Below are 12,415 nucleotides of genomic sequence, written 5' to 3' on the forward strand. Positions count from 1 at the left end.
TTTTGTTCTCTCTTTGTGTTGAGAAAAGTAAGTCATACTTATCAAATTCTTGGTTAGAGTTTGGCTACTTTAAATTAATTCATCCCCATATGAAAAAGTTAAATTGGAGACTGCTATTATATTTATGCCTAGTTATCATAGAATGTTATGAAATATTTTCAATTTTGATAGAACTAGTAGCAGAGACATATAAATACATGTCTCTGCTAGTAGTGAGGGTTTGGATGGGGTTTAATGATTAAAGAATAATGTCCTTAAAAAATTAAGATTAGAGAATAACGGGCTAAAAAAAATGAAGATTAGAGAAAAAAGGGGTTAATTTTTTGAGAATTAGAGAAAAAAGGGGTTAATTTTTTGAAGACCAGATATGAATGTAGGAATACCCTTTAATGTCAGATGTCAAACGGTTATTTTTTACTACCATTTGCGTCAAATTTGTTAAAATTTTACTGTGATTTGTCAAAATATTCTTATCATGATTTGTCATATGTCTCAGATTATTGTCATTACTTTTATTTTTGATTTTTTTAATGTGAAATGTCAAAATCAGGCGATTTTTTTTTATTGCTTAACAGAAATTTAAGTGTACCTGGAAATCACTTTTTCCTAGTTTGTGTAATCATTAAGAAAACAAATATAGAACACCACTGGTGCCCTATGGAAAATGCATTATAATCAACTGGGGCTCTTGTAATTAATCAGTAACTTAAAGACCATCTCAAAAAAAATCTACATATTTATGCATTTGTAAAGTAAACTACATTCCTACTTTGAAAAACAGTTTATATTCATAACTATAACAGCGACCAATGAAATATAAATGCCCTTTATAAATTGCAATATTCTTATTCTGAGCTAAGAAAATTTATTTTATAATGGTTATATTCTCCCACTGATAGATTATTGGTGTATAATTTGGAGTGGTTGTGCTGAAAATGAGCTAATCAGAATAATCAAATTGCAGAAAAGGGCTGCATGACTATAATTTTAAATGATGCTAATCTGCTTTCATCATCAGCTCCACTGTTTAAACAGCTTGGATGGATGACAGTAAAGAACAGAATGTCATACCACAAATCTGTTTTGATGCAGAAATGCCTTAAGAATGAAGCCCCTGTATATCTCACTAAAAAATTTAAAGAAATGCCAGAAATAAACCAATATTGTTTGAGAAATGTGTCTTGCAAAAATTTACAAGTTCCAAAAGTCAAAACAGAGAGCAGCTGTATAAGAAATCTTTAATATATTCAGGATCTATTTTATATAAACTTACCATATTTATCCCTGAAAAAATCTACCTCAAGTACAAGCTCAAAGATTTAAAAAGATACTTGTTGGAACATTAAGAAGCTGTGCGATTTTATATGCAGAATAATGTTCACACACTTATACTCAAACTTATGATATTGTTGAGGCCAATACTATATATGTCATTTATGAATTTTTAACTTTTACCTGTTTAAAGTGTTTTGAAAATTGTATATTTCATAACAATTTTTTATTTCATTATTCATGAATGTGTGTTTGTTTGATTTTTTGTAATTGTTTTATATTTCATTGTATTTCATGAGGGCCTCAGGGAAGATTAGCTGTATAGCTAACTGTAAATAAACCCTCTTTAAATAAAGAATTATTATTATTAGTATTATCATTAATTCATTTGTTTTTGTTTTTAGACAATTTTGACACATGTTTATGAGCAAGTCTGTGAATAAAGGTCTATATCACAATGAAGGCAACTGATTGTAAGTATACTCTAAATTTCTGTAATGAATAAAACCCCTCTTCAATATATTAAGGAACAAACTGGAATCCTCATCAGTGAAGTCATCACATCTCAATTTCAAACATCAATAACACTGGATGAAAAGAAGATGATTATGACTCCTTGAACCAGAAAAGATGCAATAAGAAATGAACAGATGCACTTGCTACAAAAAAAAACCTTGCTGTCAAGTAAAGAAACCCCATATGGAATTTACTGACCCTGTATATATCATATTAGGTCACTAACACACTATGTCTTGATGAAGACTATCTCAAGTGTTTCTTATAAGTGATACAATATTTGCGGCTTGTTAATTACCAACAGATATTATTTTCCTTCAACCAACAAAAAATAAAATGAAAATTTTTAAAAGGTTTATATACTATCCTTAGAAGAAAAGAAAAAAAGTCTCAGATATTTTCATTTTATAGTGTAAATTCTCTATGCAATCTATGCAATATTTACATTGCACTTATTTTTAATTGACTGTTTTGCATTATGCATTTACAATACCATTTAGTTATAATCTGTTACTTACCCAAGGTCCATGATGTACTTTTCCATGGGGAATCTAATAAAACTGTATGAATGTCTAATACAAAGTTGCATTAACCCAACAAAGAAACAAACAAAAAAGTACCAATGATCATGATGTGATGTACTAAAACCTATTTATATATATAAAATTAACAATGATAGTTTTCTTCAGGTACTTACAGATTTGTACTACTATTTTTTGCATGTCTTCTTACTTTTGGAATGTACTTTAGTTTTGATCTACCAGGAGTGTTGCAGCATAGACTAGAAGGAGTAAGTTTTAACTGTTTGCATTGATTAAGATTAATTCTAATTCAGTATTGGAAACATCTATGTACTGACATGCGCAACACCAGGTATGTCATATGTGAAGCAGAATCTGCATTGCCTTCTGGAGAAATTGAGACCACCCCCAGGGGTTTGGGTTTGTGACAACTACGAAAAAATATAATTTTAGACTTTAGAGAATAGAATATTCTGTATCTTTGCACCTTATTGTATGACGCTTTAAATCTTGGGCTATTATTTCTTGAAAATGTGAAAGATTTGAAAGAAAATAAATTGGGCAATCTCTGTTGAATGTAATGAAATATATTTAAAGAACAAAAATGCATTTTGTTTACTGTTGAGCCAAAGTTGTTAAAGATAGTAAAAGCAAAGTATGATATTCAAATTTATTTAAATTTATAATTAAATAAAAAAAATCTAATTGGATTCATTTGACAAATTCTTTTTATTTTACAGATAACAAACTGTACAGATAATAGCACAAGATACAATGAAACCTGTGTACAGTGTGAGGGATGTCTTGGAATGTCATCCCGACAGTTCAACATACTCTATGCTATATATGCATGGACGTAAGTACAAAGGAACATTCTTATTCTGATATATTACAGCCTAATTTACTGTAAGTGCACTCTAATCCATTCTTGCATTGTAATAAACATTATATTTCTTTCAACATTTTAATTTTTTGGTATTAGAATTTCTGAATAACATAAATGATAGGAATTATGATTAACATAGGGCTTTGCTGAAAGTCAGCAGCCTTTGAATAAATACATATATTTGGCTTAACAGAAATTTTGTCTGCTTCAGAAATGCTGTGGTTGTGATTGGTGCTGGTGTTTTAGTTGATCGCCTTGGCAACAGAGGTATAATTTTTAATGGAGATATTTGTCTAATTCATATATGACCATATGTGTGACACCTAGTAGAATGAAATATTTGGAGCTTTAAAAGAGGAATGTACTGATAATAAATAAAAAGGGAAAAATTTAACTATAAATTTTAAATATATTCATTCTAGTTAAAATAATAAATGTAAATGAGTTTTGTAATCTATTTTCATAACTTGTTTGTTTGATATTAATTTTGTATCTATATATATTCTTGCAATCATTGACCTTAGTTGAATTTGCTTTCAGTTGGATTGTTGCTGTTTTCTTTTTTGTGTTTACTTGGGACATCTTTATTTGCTGTTGGTACCATGCTGAAGGACACATCTGCAATGTTTCCTCTCATGCTGACTGGAAGACTTATCTTTGGATCTGGCGGAGGTGCTTTAACAGGTATACTTATTCTGGTTTACACATTTGCTACTTTTCTTTTTTGCAAGAGTTATTTTCCCCTGTATTACATAAATAGTGTAGGGCTTTTAGTGTTATAATAAAAAAAAAAATTACCATACTAGTTTGAGAATGTAAAATAAAATAGATTAAAAGATGCCTATAGGAGTATAGTTTATCCATGGTTAACAGGACTTTTTTTTTAAATGTCAATAAACTCTTATAGGTGTTTATTGCCTTTAAATGTAAATTTATACTTTACTCTTTCTTACATATATATATATATATAACCTTTACTTTTAATAATGAGTATAAGCCAACATAAGTTGTATTTCATTAATCTTTATTTTACATTGTGTGAAGCATCATATTCTTATATATATAACCTTTTAATACTTTAAATAATGAGTATAAGCTAACATAAGTTGTATTTTATCAATCTTTATTTAATGATCTGTGAAGCATCAGAACATAAAAATATTGCATAAGAGGTAGAAGTTGGTTTTTTTAATCGATGTCGATGCTGTTTTTTGTGTGTGTGTGTGTGTGTGGGGGGGGGGGGGGGGGGGGGTTCATTTAAAAAAAGGCTGTTATTGGTTTGAAGATAATATATCATACTGGCTATTTTTCTGTCCACATATATTCTTGCAACTTACAGTAAAATACCAATGTTCATAGTGTTTACCTATTCTAGTTGTTCAGAGTACAGTGACAGCTTACTGGTTCAAGAACAAAGAACTGGCTTTCTCATTTGCCTGTAAAACTGCCATGTCAAGGGTGGCTAGTGTACTCAACTTCTTCTTTACTGAGAGTTTTGCCAGTCACTTTGGTTTGATATTAGCTGTTTGGAATGGTAATTTGTATTGACTATTTAATTTGTATGTTTGTTAAATTTGACTGATCTTTTATATATAATACTTCAATTTTCTATATTACACTTGATATTCAAAGTAGATACAGGGGATCATTCAACAATAATATATAAAAAGACTAATTTATTTTAGATTTTTTTTTTATTTTCATACTGAGTATTATAAACAAAACATTTTTAGGACATTGGATAGCACCAGTTCTGAAATAATTTTTCATAGTAGGGAGATAATTTGTAGACTTTTGCAAATCTTATTTACATCTAAAGTTTTTAACAATATGTTGTACCTTTGTAGTGACACCTTAGATATAGATTTTGATCATAAAAGTAACTCAATACAAAGTATAGAGACTTATTTTGTTTCAATACATTTTTGGTGCCGTTACCAGGAGTGCTCCTTTGATCTTCACTTCATTTTAATGATTCATTGTAATGCCTGTTTTTCAAGTATTATAAGTGTTTTGTCAATTTTATTTGGTATGAAATGATTGCATGGTGTGCATGTCATGGTTATACTTTGTAGGTGCTATTTTATGTGGAGTTGCATTTATATCAGCTATCATTGTCAGTATAATGGATGTACATGGTGTTAAACAGTTAGGGGATCATCAAGCATTACAAACGGAATCCAAAAAATTTGTAAGTTGTATGTTTTCAATAACTACCGTTCCTGTGTTACAATAAGTACTGTTTTGTCAGAGTACTGTTTAGGTTAACCTAACAAACATAAGACTTGTTATTATTTTGATTCATAAAAACTAACATATTTATCAGGTTAAAATTTGTGATGATGGACCAGGTTAAAACAATAGAATTGCATGGTTAGACCAGTATTGAGAATTATGTATACTAAGGGCATTTTTGAGTCATTATCACTAGCTTAAATTTTTTTCTGGTATCTTCAATGCGTATATTTGATATTTAAAATAAAATAAAATAGTTGCATATGTGTGAATCATTCAATAAAGTTATGTACATGGTAAATGAATGTCCATATAAAATCAATTTTGAATACTTTTGGTTACTCAAAGGATTAGTTGTAGTGCATGAGTTGTACATGTGAAATGCAGGTACAAACTATTAGTCACAATGCTTTGCTTATTCAAATAAACTTCCAATATCTATTTTGTAGAGCTTTATTCAGAACATTTTTGTTTTCTAGAAACTGTCTGACATTAAACAATTTACGTTGACTTATTGGTTATTGGTTATGGCAGTCATGTTCTACTATGTCTCACTTCTACCATTCATGGCAGATGCCAGGTCAGATCAGTGTTAGTAACCCGTTTAATTACACTGCTTCTGCAACTTATGACCAAAGCTTATATTCACTTAAAAATTCTCCACCTAAATGTTGCTGCAAGGCTCAAACCCTCTAAAGCGATTGTGTATAAGCTCATTTTGAATGTTAAAAGTGGTAATTATAAGTAATTTTAACAAGGATGTTGTAAATTATAATGAGAAAAAAAATGAACATTTATTGGAATTCATGAATTAATTGAGAAATGATTATTTTCTTGAAAGGTTTGCTACAGATGGTCAAAATTATTTTGTTTTAATAAAGGTAATCATCAGGTAAAGTGCAAAAATAGAAATTATTGAAAATAAAAAATAGATCCACTTACTTGAATTTGAGACACCTATATGCTTTTAATATGCAAAATATAACAAAGACTGACAAAAACATCCCTGGGTAATGTTTTTTTTCTAACTGTATATATAGTTAGTATGTATTTAAAAAAAAAATTGAAATGAAATAGCAGTTCCGGAGCAAATTCTTTTAGATCTTTTCTTTTCATGACGGAAATGCGTGAGAACTCACTTGCTGCAAGCATCGTTATTTAGAAATTATTTAATTATAAAATTAAAGAATATTCTTTTACTAGGTATATTCATGACTTTTATTTTGTTTTAACTGAAAAGTTTATATGTAAGTTTCTGCAATATCATTAATAGTAGTCTCTGTATATTTGTATTATTCTTACAGCTTGTTTGTACACCAGAAATATGGTTACAGTCCAAGAATGTCCTCAATAATAGTAGGAGTTGTATATGACTTGTCTATTGTGTTGGTGCCTATCATTGGTATGATTATAGTAAGTAGCCATTTCTATAAAATAAGAAAGAATAATTTATCAAATATGGAGAATTGTTGGTATTGATTTAAACATTTTTAAACAGGTTAATTTAAAAATGCTCTTTGGTGAAGTTGCTGTCTCTTTGACATATTTCCCTTCTCAAGTTTATTTGTCAATTTCAATTAAAATATTGTTTTATCAAAATAATTAAATTCGTAATCTGTCATATTCATGTTGAAAAACAAAAATAAGTTGGATATCTAAATGTGTAAAAGCTGCTATTTATTTCACATTTTCAATTTAACTAAGAAATACAATTTCATATCTTTCACCTTAATAGTTTATATTGGCCAATTTTGCAATTCTTAACCCAACAGAAGTTAAATTTGAAGATTTAGCATGTATTTGAATTAAAGCAGTTAGAAAAAATCCATGATCAGCAGATGAAATTCTATTTGCCATAAAATTTTCAGACAAATCAGACAACCAAATTTAGAGTTATTGCCCCTGATTATTTTTAAGAAATTTCAGACTTCTTGTTTATTTTCTTGAAAACATTTGTTTTTAGCACAAATTATAATAACAGAAAATTTAAGATAAAGAGAATCTTTAAAAGAGTACAAATAGGTCAAATTACCCCTTACAATACAGAACTAAATATGTTGCCATTTACAGATAGTCTTGTTTCTTTATAATGATACATGTACCAGTTTATATTTCTAGGATCGAATAGGAAAGAGAGGGATTATGATGTTGATCTGTTCCTTTATGATGATACCAGTTTACACTGTGTTAGCCTTTACCCATATTCATCCTGTGATAGTGACTGCATGGTTAGGAATTACATATGCTGTTGCTAGTGTAAGTGTAGTTCAGACCAAGTATTAAAAACTATTATGCAGTTTGACAAAATCATCTGACATGTAGATTATTCTCTCCGCCATATATATGTTTTATAAAAAGCCATGAACACAGATTACAAGTTCATACCTTTTTGAGTGTTGACCCATTTATTATCTTTTTTTCCAGGGTTTTTGTTAAGCCTGCAGAAAGCTCAACATAGGGATAGCGATCTGGTGGTTGCAGCTTAACTAAATTCTTAAAAGCATCATATTTTGAAGGTAGAAGACCTAGATGCTTCATACTTTGTATATAGATGCCTTATGTAATGAAGTTTCTGTCAGTCACATGTCCAATGTCCATGACCTCTTTTTCATGATTCAGTGACTACTTGAAAAAAAAAGTTGAGATTTTTTGTAATTTTAATTTCTCTCTTATTATGAGTAATATGATAACTATATATGGTATGTGCCTTCCATGCAAGGTCCTCATGCCTGTCAGATAGTTTTCACTTAACCTCTACCTCAGTTCATGGATCAGTGAACAAGGTTAAGTTTTGGTGGTCAAGTCCATATCTCAGATACTATAAGCAATATATCTAGTATATTTGGTGTATAGAAGGATTGTAAGGTGTACATGTCCAACTGGCAGGTGTCATCTGATCTTGACCTGATTTTGGTGGTTCATTGGTCAAAGTTAAGTTTTCATGGTTAAGTTTGTTTCTTAGATACCATAACAAGAGGTTAACTTTATTTAATGCATAGATTGATTGTAAAGTGTACATGTCTGCCTGGCATTGTGCAACTAACTTTGACCTTATTTTCATGGTTCATTGATGAATGTTTAGTTTTCTTGCTAGAAACTATATGCAATAGGTTACCTATATTTTGTGCATTGAATGACTGTTAGGTGTACATGTATTACTTATTTGGTTTATCTGACCTTAACCTCATTTCCTTGGATCATGCTAAATTTATTTGATAGTTGTAGTAAGTAAATCTTTATATTTAGGACTATTAACATAATACCGTATAGTGTGTTATTTTCGCAGGTGTAAAATTTTGTGATTTTCATTGAATAATGTATATGAAATATTTTGATTCAAAACTTTTTTCAATCCCTTTGCATGTGCACTTTTAAATTGGCCATATTGTTATATCAAGGAAAATAAGCGAAAATTTACACCCCACAGAAATAACCTCCTACACCGTATCAATGTTTAGTTAAGAAGACAAGACATTTCAGCATGTGCACTTTTGTCTAATATATTCATTTTGTTTGACCTGTCACCATAACTTTTACACAATATCAATTACCAAAGTAAGTAAGACCGACTCTGATTTGCCAAGTCTGACAGTTCTTGTTAAAGAATTAGCTATTTTCTTTTATATAAAAAACCTTGACGTGTATGTTATGTTTGTAGATACATATTTGTTTCTTTTATACTTTTGACACAGTATATATGCATTCATTTCATTTGTTTGTGTGCAAAGTTATGGTTCTGAATTTATTTCAGAAATATGTGTTTTGAGTTGGTTTTTTTATGAACTTTGGAAAAATAGTCAAAAATAATGTTTAGAATCTAGGGTTCTTAAGGTGGTAATATACTGTAGTTATTCATTTCAGAGCTTTTATTTCAGGCAGTTATATGGCCATCCATACCAATAGTTGTAAAACAGTCTATGTTAGGAACTGCTATGGGTGTTAATAACTCCATACAAATGCTTGGTGTGGGAGGAGCTAATCTGGTTGTAGGAGAAATTCTGGGCAAAAATAACAGGTATAATTTGTACCTTCTACTGTAAAGAATAAACTATATTACATAAAATTGAGAATGATAATTGGGAATGTGTCAAAGAGACAACAACCCAACCATAAAGCAGACAACAGCTGAAGGCCACCAATGGGTCTTCAACGCAGCGAGAAATTCCTGCACCCAGAGAAGTCCTTCTGCTGGTCCCTAAACAAATATGTATACTATTTCAGTGATTATGGACGTCATACCAAACTTTGAATTATACATGCATTCTTTATCTTTGTGTTTATTATAACTGGTACTGAGAGAAAGAAAACATATTTTGACAAAAGCTTAGAATTTTTTAATCCTTTCCCTATATAAATGAAGCAATTTAAAATTTTGATGAAAACATACGCTTACTTCTGAAAAATTATTGTTTAATATAAATGATAATGGTTTGACAACAGAGTCATACACAATTTTTTTAAGTAGATCCATAGAGATGATGTATGCCAAGTTTTGATTCAATTGGTCCAATGGTTTCAGAAGAGTTTTTTTTGTTAAAGTTAACAATGGAAAATACACAAGTGATGGGTCTTTATGTTTTATATGTCATCACATCTGAAAACAGTTGCATTTAATCTTGAATTTGTTAAACAAAATTCTGCCTTATTAAAATATATTTGAGTTATATATACAGTTACAAATTACAGGATAAAAAGTCCCAAATTGCAAGGTATGAAGGACCAATGAAGTTAATGCCAATATACTTACTTATTTTTTAAATGATTTTTGTTGATAGCCTAACAGAAGAAGAGAGACTAGTGAGGTGGAAGTATATGATGATTTTCTTAATGTGTACAGCTATAGCCTGTTTCACAGCTGCAGTATTTGTCAATATTAGTGATGCAAATAGGGTAATATTTATTTTCACTAGTTCACCAATTATACTTGATTAGATGTCTCAAAGAAATGGTATGAACTCTCAAAACTTTACATACAGAACACACAAAACTTCATCCACTTTCATAAAAAACCAAAACAATCCTTTTTATATCAATGAACATGTGATTATAGTTTCAATTGTTACTATATTTGCTAAATTTTTCTTGAACAAGCTCTTTTCAAAAACTTTTATATCAATGTCTGTTTTTCTATAGATATAGGAAGATGTGGTGTGAGTGCCAATGAGACAACTCTCCATTCAAATAACAATTTTAAAAAAGTAAACCATTATAGGTCAATGTACGTCCTTCAACACGGAGCCTTGGCTCACACCGAACAACGAGCAATAAAGGGCCCCAAAATTACTAGTGTAAAACCATTCAAATGGGAAAACCAATGGTCTAATCTATATAAAAAAACGAGAAACATGTATATATTACATAAACAAACGACAACTACTGTACATCAGATTCCTGACTTAGGACAGGTGCAAATATTTGCAGCGGGATTAAACATTTAAATGGATCCAAACCTTCTCCCTTTTTCTGAAACAATAGCATTACATCACAACAAAGAAAAACACATGATAAAATATCAATTGGCAGACTTAACTCAATCAAAAAACGTAAATGAAACACAATGATATAATGCATGTATAACTTTACAATTTGAAATTTCTTTGTAGGGGGGTATTTTGAATCAGAGCAGAAAACAAATGATGCAAAGTAAACATTTGGAAACTGAGAAGACTATATCAGTGGAACATTCAACTGAAAAGGATTACAATGTATCTGATGAGAATCAGCCGTTATTAGGAACCATGCAAAAAATAAATTGATCACAAGAGAATCATTTTAGTTTGAATAATTTTATTTCCCATCTCAACAGCTTCTTTCCTTGATATGTATAGAGTGTATTAAGGTTGTTCCTGATATAATATATACATCAAATTATTTCTGATAAAATATGAAGGTAGAGCACTGCTTTCAGTCATAGACAGTGACAGTGTTTTATCTAAAGCATTTTAGCATGGTGCAACACCTATTTCCAGACTCCATGCCCTTTTTCTTCCGAAAAATTTGATGCCATGAGCCCTTTTGTGTTATTTGGATTGAGATCGGGTTGCGGTATTTGGTTTTTCGCTGATCGAAAGATGACAAGCACTGACTAAAGTTGTTTGCATGTTATTTCATGAAGACAGTGTTTATCACTTCTGCGAGACTTGACTGTTAAAGCTTGATGTTATCATCACCAGGTTGTCATTGTTGCCTAACAGTCTATAATTAAAAATACTGCAATTTTTCCACCCCCAAAAAATTAAGATGGGTGAAAATTTGTCAATTTAACAATAATTTATATAATTATGTTTCCAACTCATACAGGATGCAAGTCAGCAACTATAGATTATTGTACAGCTTCAACAAGAAACAAAATCCATACCCAATAGCAAGCTATAAAAGGCTAATTGACATGACAGAATGTAAAATAATTCAAACAAGATACCCAATGGCTGATTTATGAATAAAACAAAAAACAAAAAAATATATGCCTTGCAACAACAAAGGACAAACCAAAGAGTTACATACTTTAAGAATGTTGTGTGGTTAAACATAATTGTGAATGCACAACATTACCCCTTACTTGGGACAGAGGTCTCACAAAACTATATATAAGAACAAAGTTGAAAAGAGCTTGACTCTACAGTTTGATATGATGCACATAAACGACTTACAAAAACATTAAAGACAAAAACGCTAAAAAGTGACCATCTGAGAGTACTCACTGTTAAATAAAAGTCATTAAAAGCAACAAAAGAGATGCCCAATAGCACTGCTACAGCTGGTGGAATAAACAATAACATAAGAGATAGCCCTATTAACACTGCTGGTGGAAAAAAACCAACAACGATATGGATGCCAAATAACACGGCTGGTGGAATAAACAACAAATCAAGAGATTGCCCAAATAACACTGCTTGTGGAATAAACAACAACAAAAGAGATGTCCAAATTTCTGGTGTAATAAACAACAACCAAATACCATTGCTGGTAGAATAAACAACAACAA

At 30.2% G+C, this 12,415-nt stretch overlaps 1 protein-coding gene across 1 annotated transcript; it reads left to right on the plus strand.

Annotated features, from left to right (window-relative positions):
* The first annotated feature begins 3 nt into the window (after positions 1 to 3).
* LOC134683847 (major facilitator superfamily domain-containing protein 1-like) lies at positions 4 to 11,189 on the plus strand. The gene is made up of 14 exons (XM_063543159.1): positions 4 to 27; positions 1,677 to 1,745; positions 2,478 to 2,578; positions 3,050 to 3,165; positions 3,407 to 3,462; positions 3,736 to 3,879; positions 4,571 to 4,729; positions 5,271 to 5,386; positions 5,910 to 6,010; positions 6,735 to 6,843; positions 7,549 to 7,686; positions 9,306 to 9,445; positions 10,206 to 10,320; positions 11,034 to 11,189. The coding sequence occupies exons 2-14, from the start codon at positions 1,730 to 1,732 to the stop codon at positions 11,184 to 11,186; spliced, it is 1,464 nt and encodes a 487-aa protein (XP_063399229.1). The 5' UTR covers positions 4 to 27; positions 1,677 to 1,729; the 3' UTR covers positions 11,187 to 11,189.
* The last annotated feature ends 1,226 nt before the right edge of the window (positions 11,190 to 12,415 follow it).

The sequence above is a fragment of the Mytilus trossulus genome, chromosome 1, assembly GCF_036588685.1.
Source record: "Mytilus trossulus isolate FHL-02 chromosome 1, PNRI_Mtr1.1.1.hap1, whole genome shotgun sequence".
Classification (NCBI taxonomy): domain Eukaryota; kingdom Metazoa; phylum Mollusca; class Bivalvia; order Mytilida; family Mytilidae; genus Mytilus; species Mytilus trossulus.